Source organism: Galeopterus variegatus, unplaced genomic scaffold (assembly GCF_000696425.1).
Source record: "Galeopterus variegatus unplaced genomic scaffold, G_variegatus-3.0.2 Scaffold3639, whole genome shotgun sequence".
NCBI classification, from domain to species: Eukaryota; Metazoa; Chordata; class Mammalia; order Dermoptera; family Cynocephalidae; genus Galeopterus; species Galeopterus variegatus.
Genome location: NW_007729750.1, coordinates 99772 through 118556, shown reverse-complemented (window position 1 = coordinate 118556; position 18785 = coordinate 99772). Strand labels below are relative to the sequence as shown.

The 18785-nt window shown below is 36.3% G+C and overlaps 1 protein-coding gene across 1 annotated transcript; it reads left to right on the top strand.

Annotated features, from left to right (window-relative positions):
• The first annotated feature begins 9566 nt into the window (after positions 1-9566).
• On the top strand, positions 9567-18242 carry STEAP2 (STEAP family member 2, metalloreductase). The gene is made up of 4 exons (XM_008585605.1): positions 9567-10087; positions 12867-13394; positions 15837-16001; positions 17891-18242. Exons 1-4 carry the CDS (start codon positions 9596-9598, stop codon positions 18176-18178), a joined length of 1473 nt encoding a protein of 490 aa, XP_008583827.1. The 5' UTR covers positions 9567-9595; the 3' UTR covers positions 18179-18242.
• The last annotated feature ends 543 nt before the right edge of the window (positions 18243-18785 follow it).

Here is an 18785-nt window from a genome sequence, read left to right as displayed (position 1 = left end):
AGTCAGGGACAGCAGTGTGGACTAGGAAAAGGTATTATGAGGTGTCATGAGCCTCAAAGTGATACAAGAGGAGAGGGTCTGGGGAGATCAGATAGCTGACTTCAACCCACCCCATCCTCTACCAGGTTCTTGACTCCACCACAGGAAAGAATTCAAGAGCAGAGTCAGTAACAGTAGGCAATGAAAACTGGTTTAATATAAGGAATAAGAAATACAGACTTCGTAGGGAAAGTGCCATCTAGCTCCAGAGACTGAGCAGCAGCTGCAGCAAGTTTAATGCAGAAGTAAGAAATATACACTTTACAAAGTACAGGCTGGTTCCAGAGTGAACAGCAGCCTGCTAAAGGCAGGTGAAGTGCAGGCAAAGTGCAGGCTGGCTCCAGAGAGTGAGCAACAGCTCTGCTGTTTTCCTGGATTCAACTTTTATAGCTTAGTTATTTATACATATTCATGATATATAATGAATATTAAATTAAGGGGTTGGTTCCCAGTTATGTAACATAGCCTTGCACATGCTCAGTTGGTCTCTTTGGAGCATGCTCATTGGTCAAATTCCATCCCATGCACCAAATACACTTAGAATATTCTAGGTGCTCTCTGGCATCTCCAGTGGGAGGTCATTCAAAGGATAAATTCCTTTTTACCGAGCATACTCAGCCACTGAAATTATACAAGTCTGTCTCCTGTGGTCTCAATCTCCACCTGCCAGTACCGAAAATAGGTGCTACAGGCAACAGCAGTACAGGACCCAGAGGAGGTGCCTGGATCCTAGGGGAGTGGTTTAAGACCTAGGGGAGTGGCCTGAAACCCAATCCCAGGGGGACCAAGCACCTCCTATCTCAAAAAGGGATGGGTGTTTACAGGAGAGGCAAAGAAGAAAGGTTCAGACACAGGCTACCAAAGTCAGGACTACACCTACCCCACCTCATGGCCCTGCAGTATTACATTTTCTTGATAACCTGTCCAAATCAGCGGGTTGTGAATGTCATCAAAAGCTCTGAGGACAGCCCTTTCAGAGTTACTGTCATCCAGTAATAATGCCCTGGATGTTTATATGTGAAACAAATTAGGTTCTGTTTTTTAAAATTAACATAGCACAACAGTTGTCATTCAGCTACAGGAATGAGAAGGAAATGCTTCTTAACAGAAAGCCTGAGGAGGCCATGTAGCTGGATGTAATGGAATTCTTTACCGTGATAATACATTCTTAAGAATTAATGCATATAGCAAGTCAAATGCCCATTCAGGAAAACCATGACCTTGAAATTTCTAGGAGCCTATGTGCTACTTAAATCACACTTTTAAATCAAGCTCCTAAAGTTGAAGTGTTAAATATAAGATAGTGACATTACCATTATCATATAACTTTGAGACTTAGAAACAAAAAATTTTAGTGTTGGAAAGGACCACAGGAGTCAAGTACAACCTCTTTGTTTTTCATTAAACAAAGGCAATTGAAACTCAGAATTAAGTGATTTTGGAAGCCTGGGTCTGTCCTTTCACTGATAACACAGAAACACAACTTTCTTTGAATGTCATCGTTTTATCAATTATTTAATATGGATGGCCTGTGAATAACATCAAATAGAAAGGTAAAGAGACTCTAGGACTTGGTTGGTCAAAGTGTAGCCATGGACCATCGGCTGGGAGCTTATGAGAAATGCAAAATCTCTAGCCTCACCCCAGGCCGAGAGAATCAGAATGTGCATTTTAACAAGATCCCCAGGTGATCATATTTGCATTAAAATTTAACAAGTGCAGTTCTGGAGTGAGTCAGTCCACTTGCAAGCTGGTCTGCTCAGGTAAGCAAGATCTGTGCTTCCTGGAGAACTGAGAAGAGCCCCTTATAGGATAGAAAGAAGAGATACCATTATGGGAACATTCTGAATTTTGAATGTTATGAAACAACAGGAACAAAGTGTGCTGGGCAGTGGGATGACACATTTTTAAAGAGTGGCATTGCCCTTTCCAGAAAGTGAAGAGAGGAAATTGCAAAATAGTGGACCTTCTGATACAGCTTCTGCCTGAGTTGGAAAGGGGATAGGATTGCACACCAGCTTCCTGGAATCAGGGGTAACTGTTATTCTCTCCCTAGTGTTATTTTTCATTATTACAAACAACAATGTAGAAAAGGATGTAAGCAAGAGTCAAAAAGCCACATCTGCTGTCTCCAGATACCAAAATAAGTACTAAGTTGGATCCTGAATCTTTTAGTAGAGCTGTTTCCAATCTTGACTGTATATTAAAACACCTGATCATTTAAAAAAAAATTCTTATGTCCAGGCTGAACCCCAGACCAATTAAATAAAAATCAGGGAGGTGGGGGGAAGTAACCAGAGTTCGCTATGTTTTAAAGCTCTCCAGGTCATTCCAGCATGCAGCTAGGGTTGAGACCACTTCTTCAGTAGGTTGTTCCAGACCCTCTAAGATTGCAGTTCTTCCTCTCCATGTGCCAAAGCAGTAGGACCCTCCATGACTACCATAGCTCCAGACCGGGTCAACAAAACTCAGCCCACACTCTCACTGGCCAGTGGGGTTTCAAAACAGGGAGGGAAGTAGGATTTTTTTAAAAGAGGAGTTTACCCTTGGCCAATTTTCTTAAAATTTTAGTAGCAGTTACTGTTGTTGGAAATGTTCTAAAACTGGATAGTGGTCATGGTTGCATACCTCTGTAAACTTATTGAAAGTCATTAATTTGTATAATTAAAATGAGCGAATTTTATTATATGTAAGTTATACCTTAATAAGGTTGTTTTTTTTAAGTTGTCGTGTATGATTTAACATTCATAATTTCAACATACTGATTAGATAGCCAGGAAGCCAATGCTTGTTTTGTGTTTTTGGATCTCAGCACCTAGCCGAATGCCTGGGGCATAGGGCTCAGTAAGATGTTGGATAGATGAATGGATGGGAATTGATGGGTGGATGGATGAATGAGTATCATTACCGTCTTTGGTGGTGGACTGACTTCTAAATTGACGTTAATCACCACAGATCCTTAAAGCTGTTAGAACTCAGTGGGCATTAGTGCCATTTGTAACTACAGACATGTTCAACCTATTATACGGTAAAGCATTGAAACTAGAGACATAGGTTTGAGTAGAGGCTAGAATGCCAGGCCTTTCAGAGCAGACTTCATTTACAAGCGAATTACTGCAACAGAGAAAAAGTTATATTTGCTAACCAATAACCATGAGCTTATTATACTGAGAAATTATTTCAGCCATGCTCTGACATGATACACCCAGCTTCGTTTTAGACCTAACTCCTGGTCATGTTAACTTGCAATTACTATGAAAGCCCAGGTATGCACGGGGCACTTGGTTCTGCTGGAGATGACTTACTACACTTGGGAGGTGGATGGAGGGATGGGTGCAGCATTCTTCTCCACCCCATACATAGAGGAAAATGGGTGAGGAGGCATTAGGGGAATATTGCTGTTTTAATTTTTTTAAGAACATCCTAGATTTTATTAACTGAAGTCCTTGGGGAAAAATTTTTGTAACTAAATTTCTGAACTAACCTAGATTTAACCAGAAAGCTTTTTTCTTGAAAATGTTCCTAACATGAATAGAACTGCTTTCCTGCCCTAGTAACTGCAGTGTAAACATAAAATTTTGTTTTGTTGATTTAGGAACTAGAAATGTCTTAAAATTATACCCATATAAAGGTACATGTTAAGTACATACCAAACCTAAGAAATACCTTGGAAATTACTTATTTTGAATTTGTCTCATTAAAATTCTGGTTATTTGAGGAGTCTAGAAAGCTTGGAGGTACTTGACTTTATAATGTTATATTTCTTTCTGAAAATTCTTTGTTTCTACAAAAAGAAACTTGGATTGAGGTATGAAACATTAATAAATTGTTTGCAATCGCAGTAGTTTATAAAATTTCAAATTTCAGAATTTCAAATTTTCAGATTTTCAAAGAATAAACCTATATAGTTTTAATTTACTATTTACTCATAATTTTGGGGAAATGATTTTCAAGTGAGAATGCATACCAATTACCCAAGTTTCAGCTGAGGGAAAGAATTTAATAATCTGACTTAAGTGGATTTTAATATTCAAACGAACAGCAAAAAGTGATTGGACTGCACCACATTAGGGCAGTTGTTCTCAAACTTTAATATGCATCGGAATCAAGTGGCAAGCTTGTAGAAACACAGATCGTTGGGCTCCACCCCCAGAGTTTCTGGTTGAGGAGGTCTGAGGTAGAGCCTGAGAATTTACATTTCTAACAAGCTCCCAGGTGATACTGATGTTGCTGGTTCAGGGACCTCACTGGGATAACCACTGGGTTATTTTCACATTCTTATTTTCAAGCAGAATTGCAGCTTTGCTTTTGAAATTTTTTAAAGGGCTTAAGAACTTCTTCCAAAAAAAAAAAAAACCTCAAAACAAAACAAAAAAATCCCATCCTTTCGCCTAAAGAAACTTCTTATTGTCATAGATATAAATAAACAGTTGGGTTTTATTCATTTATTTAAATACTAAGAGAATTTAGGAATTGTCTTAGTGTAACCCAAAGGTTATGATAGTAAAAACCGCCATCTAGCTACAGAATATTCGATTGGAATATTTGATATTTCATCTTCATAATGTGCCCCTACTCTCTGAGTATTAAGCAGGTGTCTCCAGTTGCAGGGGCTTGCTCAAGCGTGTCTTCCTCCCCTCTCTGGAAAGGTTTTCCCTCCAGTAGGCTAAAGGAGCACTTTCACATGGAGAGCTTCCTAATGTCTACAAAGCAGTAGTCCTCAGACTTGTCAATTTACAAACCAGTGAAATAGGAGGGAAGAGATCTATATAGGATTGCCAACTCAAACAACTGTTATTATCACTATCCTTTTACGAAGAAAGGACATTTTGACCCTAAAAAATAGAAGAGACATACTCTCAGAGTAAAGGACAATTCTTTGAGCTGAATAATTTTATGAAAAACTCCCTATTCTATCCATGTATTTTCTAATTGCTGTTTGGGAACCAGTGCCCTGGCACTTTTAAGGTCAAAGAAAACCAAATTTATATCAGGGCCTTCTAGTTTTAAGCTAGAGTGAACTTGTAGTGCACCGTCATCTAATTGATTTAAGGAAGTTCTATGTGAATCAGAGATTATTTTGTAAATACAGTTTTATTACTCTCACTCTCTATATACATATGTATACACACACACACATATGAAAGAATGACTTGAGCTAAGGGAACAAACACTATATTCTCTTCTCTGATCTTCTAGATTGAAATTAAAGAAATGGGTTTGAGTACAGGCTAGATGCCAGGGCTTTCATAGCAGACTTTATTTACAAGTGAATTACTGCAACAGAGAAAAACTTGTATTTGCTAGCCAGTAAACATGAGGTTATTATATTTTGATCATACAATCCAGTTCTTAATTATATGCTGATATGAGGGGGTTTTTTCCCTGCTTTTTTTTTTTTTTTTTCCTTTTTGTCTTTTTTCGTGTCCGGCAACGGACCGCACCCCTCAGTGTCGCACCCGTACCGGACCGGGACCAGCAACAGGATCGCAAACCTCGTTGCTGCGCCTGCACCTCGCTCAGCCAGTGAGCGGGAACCAGTCTGTATGTGGGATCCGAACCCTCGGCGGGAGCGCCACGACACTCCCAAGCGGCGCACTGTAGCAGTGCGCCACCGGGCTGGCCCTTTTTCCCTGCTTTTTTTTTTTTTTTCCTTTTTGTCTTTTTTCGTGTCCGGCAACGGACCGCACCCCTCAGTGTCGCACCCGTACCGGACCGGGACCAGCAACAGGATCGCAAACCTCGTTGCTGCGCCTGCACCTCGCTCAGCCAGTGAGCGGGAACCAGTCTGTATGTGGGATCCGAACCCTCGGCGGGAGCGCCACCACACTCCCAAGCGGCGCACTGTAGCAGTGCGCCACCGGGCTGGCCCTTTTTCCCTGCTTTTTATTGTAAGTGTGTAAGGTTCCTTCCTAACTAGGTTATAAATTCCTTGAATGTAAGCACCATGTCTTCCCTTGTACTTTATGTGTTAAATACAAAGTACACAGTGGCTTGGATAAATTCATGTTGGGCCACAGCAGGGTAGGTCTGCTTTTAGATTATAGTTGCATTACTCCTCGTCAATGGGAATCTGCAATGTAAGGTTTTTAATATTCTTTTTTGTACATAGGTAAACCTCCTTCAGATGTTGACATTATTCATTTTTTATAACCCAATTTATCATGGATAGCACATGTGTAAACTTCAGCTCAGCTGTTAACCAAATGGTCTAAAATACTAGCTAAGCAAATTATAAATTGATGAGATTTTGTTCCAGTGTCTCTCATCACCACAACTTGTGGGAGATGTATTGCTCTTAGGTCTGAGTATGGGTGAGTCCCACAGGATATGAACACATTTCTTGACCCTTTCTTCTTTCCTCCCCTCTAAAAGTAGTACATACCTTCACGGTGTTTGCAGTCTTTAGAAGACACACGTGTGGCTATCCAGAATTCTTTAAGAGTTACACAGAAACCAATCATGGTTTTTTTAATAGTCTTAATAAATTTAAATCTTTGGTTGGTTTTGATCCGAGATGAGAATTATTTCAACCATATTTTATCTGTTTTGTAGCTAGAATTCTTAAGCATATAGCTTTGTATTCATCTGAAACTGTCCTGAGCTGAGATTCGTATTTTAGCTATTAAAAGTTAGTATTGTTTTTAGAAAGCATAGTTATGGATGAAATTTGAAGATGCTAAACAGTTTTGAGTTAAGATTCCCTATATAATGTTTGCACTGCAGTTTCAGAATGAGCATAGGTTGGAAGATTTATATATGAATCTTGGTTGTGTCACTACAAATTGGACTGTCTTAGGCAAATCACTGAGGTTCCCTGAGCCTCCATTTTCTCTTCTTTAAGATGGGTATAGTATGTACTTCACAGCCATTTGAGAATTAAGAAAGATATTATATATAAAACACTCTATGAACAATGAAATAGCACACAAGCATATGGTATTATATATCTTCAGCAATAAAAAATTTTCCATCTTTCAGATCCATTGAAGGTTTTGCAGTTTATTTTCCTTCTCTCTCTCATGGATACTTTTACATTCCTTAAAACTATAATAAAAAGAGTCTCATTTATTAGACTGACTTCAATTTGTAGCCACAGCCACACTATTAAAGGGCTTAGTTAGAACTTGCCATTAGAAATACTATATGAATAAGGCCCAAACATGTTAGACCAGAGTAACCCATTAATATGTATAAAATACATGGTATAGTGAGGGGCTTATAGGTGACATTATTAGGTCCTAATGTATTTTTACCTGTTCACATTCTGATTTACAGAAGGGTTTTGAACTTGCTTTGTAAAAAAAGCAGGTAACTGATAATGTTTTGTTTTCGTTTTGTTTTTAGTTTGAAAAGGGCTTGATCATAATGATTGTTAGATTTAAAGATTCTGCAGTTCTTTTATTTTGGGAGATATTATGGTATATACGCAGAAGAACTCAAGACTGGGATATAGGAAACGGTTCCTGTGTGTGAATGTAGTAACCTTTTTCACCCTTAGATAATGTGTATATAATTAGAAGTAGGTAAGTTAGTTACTTCACTTCACCCTTAATTTTCTAATGAGAAGAGCATTGATTTCATTACTTCTGGTTCCTTTAAGTGCTCCTGATTTCCAAGATAGCCATCTCCAAGAGGATGTTGATGGTTTTGTACTATCCTGGTGCTTCTGACCCCCACCTTGCTTTCTGGGTTCATGGAGCCGCTCCAAGGGAAAGCAGATAATTAACACCCCTTCTATCTTGAAAGGTGTGAAATGAAACATGTAATAAATTTTAAAATAATGAGTTTTCTCCTTTCCCAAGATCTAAGATCTCAGACATTAAGATCACTAGGTAATGCTGAGGAGTAATGAAATAGCCAAAGAAAAAGGAATAACAGACTAATATTAGTACAACCATAACTCTTTCACCTCACCCCCTTATACCTTCCAAAAAACCCTTTCTTAAATTTCTTACATTCATCCAAATGACACATGCCTTAGCTGGACTGCCTGAGTTATAATCCTGGCTCCCCCACTTTCTCTCTTATTACCTTGGACAAATTAATTATCTTCTGCATGTCTCAGTTTTCCTGTTCTGCAAAATGGGCATGACAATATTAACAGTTATCTGTGAGTGGTTGTGGGGATTCAATCAGTTAATATATGTAAAGCACAAGACAGCTGAAACATAGTATGTGCTAAATGAGTATTAGGTAATATTACTATTATTAGTGTCTTTCTAAAACTTAATTTACTGATGTATTTGGAGTCATTAAATATGACCCATGTCTAGGGTAAAAAGTTGAATTTTCCTGCCTCCAGTAATTTTAAATTTCATTTAGTAAAAATCTAAAAAAACATGTTTTTGAAACATTCCCCTTGTGCTTGTAAAATTCATTAAATCCTCTGAAGGGATCCACATCTGCTGTTAGTATAAAAGAAATTGTGTAATGGAGATGGAATGGGAATGTATCTTTCATTCAGACCCAACGGTGACAATGATTCATGGCCATCCGATTTGTAATCTTGAGTAACTTATTACAAATATGAACATTTCAGATGTTAGTCACTTAAATAAAAACTTGATAAATTTTTCCAGGAAGAATAACTGCATCATAGTCTGTGCAGCCACTGAATAAAAGGGGAAGAAAAAGATTTCATAAGTACTGTGTAATTTAAGACCATAAACACATTACTAACCTTTTCCACAGGGAAGCTATCTTTCTCAATGATAAGTTATAGGATATAGGGTCAATGATAGAAGTCTATGGTATTTAACTAACCTTTTGTTATATTTTGATGCCTATTTTTCTGAAAATATTATTTAAGTGACAGGGTTCCTTTTAATTAGCAGATTTATCTTACTCTCATTTAATAATAAAGTCACTATCTACTGAGGTATATAGGACAGTTTATAGACTCCATCCAAAATGACTATAAACAGTTTGGTTTAAATGCTTCTTTGTGGGTTTTTTTTTTTTTTTTAGTGGTTTTTCTGTCTTCTATTGCTGTGTGAGCTACTCCTTTGGTATCACGGTACTCTCTGCCTCCAGGGGCATTTCAAATTAGCTGCCTCTGATCTGCCAAGAAACTGGGTAATCACACTTGTTATAAATGAGTTTTAAAAAGAAGTTCTGGGTGAAAACTTCAGTCTCTTTCCTTTTATGCTCTAGAGCCTTGCTGCTCAAAGAGGAGCTCACGGACCAACAGCAGCAGCATCGCCTTTGTTAGAAATGCAGAATCCTGGGCCTCTCTACAGAACTACTGAATCAGAATCTACATTATAACAAGATTCCCAGGTGATTTGTGTCCACATTAAAATTTGAGAAGCTCCAGTTTTGCACATCAGCTTTGCAACAGTTAATTTTTCTATTTAGAGATCTTTTTTTTAGCTCACAAATTGTATCTTCCTGTGTTCTGTATTATGCAGCATGCCAAAATATTTTACCTCTAGAAACTCAGGGCATTATTACAGTGTCTGGAAGTGTTTTAATGTTTGGTAATAGGTAATTGATGAACATTTTATTTTCTCCCTTCTAGGATATTCCTGGTGATCTCGAAAGAGTCTGTATCATGGAATCAATCTCTATGATGGGAAGCCCTAAGAGCCTTAGCGAAAATTTTTTGCCTAATGGCATAAATGGTATCAAAGATGCAAGGAAGGTCACTATAGGTGTAATTGGAAGTGGGGATTTTGCCAAATCCCTGACCATTCGACTTATCAGATGTGGCTATCATGTGGTCATAGGAAGTAGAAATCCCAAGTTTGCTTCCGAATTTTTTCCTCATGTAGTAGATGTCACCCATCATGAAGATGCTCTAATGAAAACAAATATAATATTTGTTGCTATACATAGAGAACATTACACCTCCCTGTGGGACCTGAGACATCTGCTTGTGGGTAAAATCCTGATTGACGTGAGCAATAACATGAGGATAAACCAATACCCAGAATCCAATGCTGAATATTTAGCTTCATTATTCCCAGATTCCTTGATTGTCAAAGGATTTAATGTTGTCTCAGCTTGGGCACTTCAGCTAGGACCTAAGGATGCCAGCCGACAGGTATGTATTTTTGAATTTTATTCTTATTTATCTGATATTTCATAGTTAAACAATTTAAGTAAGTATCATACATTTAAAAAACCACATTCCGACACTCTCCATTGATTATCACTTTGAAAACTATGTACAGGCACCTGAAGATTAATGTCCTGACCTTGTAAGGGCACATTCTATTCCCAAAATGATGTGGAAAGCTGAGAAATTAACTTGGACTTTTCTGTCATAACCAGTTAATTAAAGAAAAGGCAAGGTTGGCTGATCAGTAATGTGATACATTGCACTGAATCTGTCCTGGTTTGCTCAAAAATAGAAACAGTAATAAACAGGCCTTTTCCTTTCCCTCTTTCCCTCCCTCCTACCCTTCCTTCATTCTTCCCTCCCTTCCTTCCTTGCAGCTATTTGGTGATACAATATTCCATCTCTTGGTGGAGTACTATTTAATATGATCCTCAAGAAGAATATTTGAAGTACCTTTTTATTTTACATAGATAAAATATTCACAGAATTTTATCTAGTACAGTTTGTTTTATTTTAACTAGATTTTAATCTACACTTAAAAGGTAGAAGCAGACAGCATTTCTTAGGTTCACTTCTGGTGTACGAGTTTGTGGGTAGTGCTTTATCTAGTTCAATTTGAGAATAAAGCAGATGGGGAGTTCTGTCACTGCCTTTGTGGGGTGAGAGCTTTTATAAGGTGACACGTGAATGGGCCGGCCCGGTGGCGCACTGCTGCGGTGCGCCACTTGGGAGCGCACCGTCGAGGGTTCGGATCCCACATACAGACCAGTTCCCGCTCACTGGCTGAGCGAGGGGCGGGCGCAGCACCGAGGGTTGCGATTCCGTTGCTGGTCCCGGTCCGGTACGGGCGCGACACTGAGGGTTGCGGTCCGTTGCCGGACACGAAAAAAGACAAAAAGGAAAAAAAAGAAAAAATAAGGTGACACGTGAAATAATACACCTTAAACATCTTTTAAAGGTGTGTGTATGCATTATAATTAATCCTGATGACAAAATACCTTTATTATTTTTGTCCATAAAGACAGTTGGTTAGATTCCTTAGAAAATAAATTTAAGTATTATATCATTGTATGCTGCACATTAGAGTCATGATAACCATTCACTGTCAAGTCTTTATTTTAAAGACTAGTAAAAGAATATATGCTTTCCTAGAAGCCATTTCTAAATCCTTTTTTTTTTTCCTTTTGCATATCTACCAAAGTTTAGCAATGGATGTAGACCAAGAAAATTAGAGCCAAGACCAGTGACCCGAATTTAATCCTTTACCCATATTTGTGATAAATTTGGTTTTTTAACAGGAAAAAATTGTGGAATAGTGATTAAATTCAAAATGAGCTACAGAAATAGTTTAATTTGTATTTCATAGTTCTTATGCCCTAATTTTGAATGTTTAAGTTATACTTTTAGGCTTATTATAAAATTTTATAGTTTATAGACATTTTTACCCAAATGAGTTTTAAAAAAAAGAAATGTTTACTCCACCTTTGTCACAACTGTAATAAATTAATTTAGAATGCTTTTCCTTATTTCTTTGGTACAAAAAGACCTTCATTTTAAAAGTTTATGCATGTTTCTGTAATAGTTTAGGATTTGTCATCTGGCTAATGTTAGCTGAGATTAATAATCCAAAGCTCTACATTGTCACTATTATGTAAATAGGTTTAACTTGCAAATATTTCAGTGTGGTCTGTTTCAGAGCCTTTACACAAATATTTTCAGTGATATTTTTAGGAATTTGTTTTCCCCAAACATTACTTGGAGAGACTTAATAGCAATATTTTTCTAGCCCTAAGTGAGATGACTTACCCGTTAGTAATAGCAGCTCACTCCAGCAATGAACTTGGTGCTCAAAAAGTACTTGTTGAATTTTCAACTGTAACAGGATCTAAGAGGTTTTGGTAGTTTGAAAGCCCATCCTCACCTCTATCCATCACATGATTAGAGTTCCTATAAAGATAATATCTTAGTCTTAGAAAATGGCACTTGCTTTTCTATTTAAATTAATTAAGCCTTATAATATTATTTTTTTATTTGCCAGGTTTGTCATTATTATGTAAAAATGAAAGAATTTCATCTACTGACCAATGAAATAATATACCTGAGATTATCCATGGTTTTTTAGAGATATTTAGTGAATTGGTTTCTAAGCCTAGAGTTAAATTTTATTAACAGTACAGTATTATGACATAATTTAGAGGTTTTAATTGCAAATGCCACCATCCAGAGTCTGTACCCATCTTTGCTTTTGCTCAGTATTGTAAAGGGCAATGCTTACAATCTACTAGGCAGAATCACTGCCGTCCTAGAACTACATATTGTCTGTGAAAGCCCGGAGAGCCAGCCCCATCCTGTTCCTTATGGGAGTTAGAGAGCTGAAGGGGAAGAGTGGCATGTCCAGCAGCTCAAACTCCACCAAGGCCACTGGAGGGGAGGGCTTACCTTGCTGTTGCTACAGAACCACGTGGTCTAGAACAGCACACCCTTCCACCTGTCTCCCTTCCCCTGAGGACTCCCGTCTGAAGATCCCAGGTTGTAGCTAGATTTTCCTGTATTTTATTTATATGTCATCACAAGAGGCAAGGACTTTTTTGTTTTGATGACACTACTTTGAATCCATTAATTACCAGTTTATAAATTAAATTATCACTTTAACTTTTATCATTTGCATCACTCAAGGCAAGTGATGTTCCATAAATTAAGTGGAGCAAGTGATCATTAAAACAACAATAGTAACAATGAATCCTTTTGTTTTTTCCCACAGGTTTATATATGCAGCAACAATATTCAAGCTCGACAACAGGTTATTGAACTTGCCCGTCAGTTGAATTTCATTCCTGTTGACTTGGGATCATTATCATCAGCCAGGGAGATTGAAAATTTACCCCTGCGACTATTTACTCTCTGGAGAGGTCCAGTGGTGGTAGCCATAAGCCTGGCCACGTTTTTCTTTCTTTATTCCTTTGTCAGAGATGTGATACATCCATATGCAAGAAACCAGCAGAGTGACTTTTACAAGATTCCTATTGAGATCGTGAATAAAACCTTGCCTGTAGTTGCCATTACTTTGCTGTCCCTGGTATACCTAGCAGGTCTCCTGGCAGCTGCATATCAGCTTTATTATGGCACCAAGTATAGGAGATTTCCACCTTGGTTGGAGACCTGGTTACAGTGTAGAAAACAGCTTGGATTACTAAGTTTTTTCTTTGCTGTGGTCCATGTTGCCTACAGCCTCTGCTTACCAATGAGAAGGTCAGAGAGATACTTGTTTCTCAACATGGCTTATCAGCAGGTACTGAACTTGCTTGTTATTTACCTGACTCCAGTGAAATACTTTATTAGTATAAATTATAAAACATAAGGTTTAAAATAGTGTAAAATTTTACATACCTTGTAATAGAAATTCTCTTTTTGTATATTTAGGGAGAGGAAAGAGTTGTTCTTTAAACAATGTTTTTGCCTAAGAATTATGTGGCTAATTTAAAATCATTTAGGGTAAAAGCTGCTACCATCTCCTTCTTTGCAAAATAAAAGGAGAAAAGTAAAGGATTGTGTTTTTGTTTTGTTTTGTTTTGTTTTTCCCTTTTTTAAGTTACCATTGCAGTGATTGCTTTCAGCAGTAGCAATTAATTATTTTAAAGTTTTATAATTGGCCATGGCCCACAAAATGATAAGGCAACTCTCAGTAAACATATAAAATAAAATTAGAACCAATGAAAATGTAAAACAGAATAGGAAATCAAGACCAGGAGATAAAAGTAGAATATACCTCTGCTGGCTAAGAGTATCTATACAGCTTCTATTTTGACTCTGAGATTTTTGATAATAAAAAAGGAGACAGTTACTTACTAGGCTATTATCATCAAAAAGCAAAAGAGATACTAGTTCCTCCAGTGAAGCTTTTCTTGCACTTAGCCCTCCAAGAGAATCTCAGGGAGAGCTTAATGGAAGGGGCTGAATGATGAGGTAGACTGTGATTTTCCTCAGTAATTCCCGTTCTGCAAATGAAATATAACAGGTTTCACTGAAGCCGTTTGGTATAGCATTTCCCAATGAAAGCTGAAGACATTGCACCAAAACAAATGTGTAAAAGTATTTGTGTTTTATACGGAGCCAAGGCATCATGGTCCAAGTATATAGCACTTAGTACTTAAACTTGTTTCAACAGTAAACCTAAAATAAGTTTTTAAAAAATAATAGGTTGATGTCCTTTAAACCATTCACTTCCTAAAAATACTTCTTTTAACTGGATACTAAGGCTTTGATATCTGCTCAACCAGCTCCCCCACCTCTTTCCAATCATTTGCTCAGATCTCACCACAATAAGGCCTACCTTGGAACCATTGTAAATTCTTCTACCTTTCCCCAACCCAACCCAACCCCAGTACTCCCAGTTCCTTTTACTTACCCTACTCTCCTTTTTCTCTTTTCAATAGCATTCACCATCTTCTAACACACTTTATACTTTCCTTGTTTATTATATTTACTGTTGTCTGCTTTCTCCCATCAAAATATAAGTTCATGAGAGGAGGGATCTCTGTGGTGTTCACTGTATTCCCAATGCCTAGAATGGTGCCTGCACATAGTAGACACTCAAAATGCATTTTTGTGGGATAAATGAATGAACTAGGAGGGCAGGTAGATCCAGGTTGTAGTCTTTGGGTATGCCGTTGTTCTGTATTGTTGTGATTGTTGTTACATCAAACAAGATAGTAAGAGCCTTTATCATCAGAGGATCTCTATGGCCTCTTTCAGGATGCTAGTGTGATTGCTTCAGGGAACTAGTGGCTAAGAAGTAGCGTTTTTTTTTTAATTTCAAGTATTTTTTGTTAACTGGAGCTGGACAAAGTTAAACTGGTGTTAAGTTAGAACCTGTTTTCCATAAATAGATATTTATTTAAATCAAAATAGCTGAAGCAATCTAATCCTTAATTTATACTCTAATTATATTGTTTGTGTGTAAGCAGAAAATTCTAAAAGTATTCTCTATGCAAAATACCACAAATTCAGAGTTAATTAAGTCTGACTTCATTATATATGCATTATCAATGTAAGGTAAAGACATTTGGAAAAATACTGTTATATGAATGAGGCAGTTGTACAGTTGGAAAAGTATATTAATGAGGCAGTTCAAGTGAATAAATATTTGAGCTCCCTAGGGCTTTATCCTCAGGGAAATCCCAGCTTCTTGGAAGACAAGGTAAGAAGAAAGAGATAAATCAACATAAATGTATTATTCATATGAGGAAGGAGGATAGAGTAGTTTAAAAATTCCCTGCCAGTATTCTAATTAAACTAAGGCTAGAATGTACCCAAATTCAGCGAAGTTTAAACCAACTTGCAAAAGGACCTCAAAACTTAAGTCTCACTCCCAGTACTTTTTGTGTGTCACTCTGGAACCAGCCCTTCAGCATTTTACAGTCTTGAACTCAGGAGTCCCTGTAATGGTGACGTATTGCAAATGAGACGGCATAGGTTTGTCCCTCTTTTCTTGCATGTATGCAACGAAGGAGAGAGACTTAGTCCTCTTTTTGTTTAACTCTCCCTTCTCTTTCCCTTACACCCAGAATGATGCCATCCAGTAATAGGTTCTCCATAATGGTTTGTTAACTTGAATTAGTACAACTTAAATATGTCCATGTATGGCCTGGTTCTTCTTACGCCAAGAGTGAACTCTGCTGAATCAGTTAATGTTCTACCAAATAAAGAAAATTCATATTTGGTTTCTTGTTAGGTTCATGCAAATATTGAAAACTCTTGGAATGAGGAAGAAGTTTGGAGAATTGAAATGTATATCTCCTTTGGCATAATGAGCCTTGGCTTACTTTCCCTCCTGGCAGTCACTTCTATCCCTTCAGTGAGCAGTGCTTTAAATTGGAGAGAATTCAGTTTTATTCAGGTATGTGAGGTTTTGTTTGGTGAAGAATTATACAGTATGAAATTTCATTGGTAACAACAGTTTAATTTTAATATCTACCTTATAAAAAGAGTGTTCTGGGGGACCCTATTCATGCTTCTAGCTTAGGTAACGCTTATTCCTGAAAGCCAACTTCGGAACACTGATTTAGTAAGTGAAAGAGCAGTACTGATTGTACTGGAAGGCTTTGATAGCTCTGCATACTATGTTAATGATAAAGGTTATTCTAAAAAGAAAAAAAATGAAGGTAGAGGATTGAGCTTAGATCAAATTTAATTTTGAAAGTCAATTTATTATAGCCAGATGAATGAAAAATTTTGTATTTTGAGTCATCTTGATCTGTCCAGAAAAATCTCATTAATTGAATTCAAATGGGGAGAAGGTAAGACCAAATAGTTTTAAAGAAATGTGTGTGTGTATATATACACATTCATACAAACACAAGCACTATCAAACTAGATAACTAGGTAAATGATTATGACAAGCAGCCAGGCTTATGAATCTTGTTAGTATATGTATTTAATATTTCAGTCATATGTAATGTATAGGAGTGTCTGTAAAGGGATTTCAAAATACCATTGTGTTTTTTAAGAGTTAAATATTCACCTTCTGCAGTAATATTATATCATAATTTTGCATATTTTAAAAATACATAACTCAAACTTAAGCCCTACCTATATTATCACAAAATCTGTATTGGTTGTATCCAAATGGTTTATAGCACAATATGTGGATTAGTGATACACCAAGTTTGTTTTGTTTCTTTGTCTATTTGTTTGAACTTTTTTTTAAGCCATGTAAAAGTCTCATTCAAATTAATTACATAACCCTTGCCTAAGTACATTTTTCCTTTTCAAAGGAAAGAGAATGTGAATACTTTCCCAACTGCTAGTTTGATCACACCTGAAAAGAAATAGAAGGCCCTCTGATAAAAGGTGCTAGACAGGTTCAAATTATCATCATAAATTTACATGAGTAATTGCAAACATTTTGCCTGCTAGAGTTGTTTTTCTAGTGAAGCTAGACATTACATCATTATACTAATATACTATTACATTTATGTGACATAGACCATTTCTCAAAGTAAGCCATCTTAAACTTAATTTAAGAAACCAAAGAATGGTGACCTTTTAGAATTTAACCTGTAAACTGCCTAACTGAAGTATTCTTAATAATCTCATTTAATATGGTCAGTAAAGCCACATATTTGAATTGCTGTTTATATAATATATTAATTCTATAAGATTTTTCATATTTACCTATTAACTAGTGTTTATACATGAGTGTGTACACCCATGAGAGTACTCTTCAGCATTTGATTTTATCATATATGTGTTTATGCAGATGCACACACACATTTACACACTTTTTTATACACAGCTGGTGGAAATGTGGATAACCTTTATAAAGAGGAGTTTAGTAGTCAATATCAACACCGTTAAGGAAAAGCTAGATGTTTTGACCGGTAGTCCCACTATTAGGAAACAGAGTAAATGATCAACAAAAAGGAATGGTTAAATAAATTAGGCACATCCAGTCCATAGAATATTATACAGTATTAACATCATATTTTCATAGTTCATGATATGAGGAAAATGTCCTTGATGTAATAAATGAAATAATCAGAATATTAAACTATGCAATATGGTCTTATATGTGTGAAATAAGGTATGCACGTAAATAATATATATATAAAATATGTGAAAATGTTGAAAATTGTTTAATTCAGTAGAAGACAGAGTAGCTCAATAATTTAAGACAAAATATTTTTATCAAAATATAAACATGTTATATCTAAATGGGTTAATTTATGATTTTGAATAATTTATTACTTATTCTTTGTTTTTTTTTTCTTCCTCTCTTGCCCGAAGTCCACGCTTGGATATGTCGCTCTGCTCATAAGTACTTTCCATGTTTTAATTTATGGATGGAAACGAGCCTTTGAAGAAGAGTATTACAGGTTTTATACACCACCAAACTTTGTTCTTGCTCTTGTTTTGCCCTCAGTTGTAATTCTGGGTAAGATCATTTTACTCCTTCCATATATAAGCCGAAAGCTTAAAAGAATTAAAAAAGGCTGGGAAAAGAGCCAATTTCTAGAAGAGGGTATTGGAGGAACAATTCCTCATCTCTCTCCAGAGAGGGTCACAGTAATGTGATGATAAATGGTGTTTTCTGATGCCGTATAAAGTTATACTCATGCCATTATTTTTACGACTTCCTCTATGTTCAGTTGCAAGTGTGCTGTGAAATTACTATGGGTTGAAACCTGTTAAATGAGATTTTGGCCAAATTAGTGATAGAATTTTCTTCAAGTTAATTTTCACAAATGTCATACTTTGCCAATATGAATTTTTGTAGCCAATGTATTGTTAAAATTTAAGTATATTTTGTTTTGTTTTGCAAAACAGTAACACTATTGTTATTTTAACTGTATTTCATAATCAGGCAAAAATATTTATAGTTAATATAGATATAACATGTTTGCAAACCAGCAGAATTTTAATCTTTTAATATAATTCAATGGATTTACATTTTTTCCTGAAGCTTACATACAGTTTCAATTATTATCCAACTTAAGAAATAGAAATGCATAATCAATCATATGTTATTTTTAAGAAAGGACACATTACATTAGGTGAGGATGCATGGTAACATTCCTGTATTTCTCTCATAAGATAGGATTTGAAGAATGTAATTAATTGTATGAAGTAATATTATTATGTGAACAAAAACAAATTAAAAAGACAAATTAAACCTGAAATT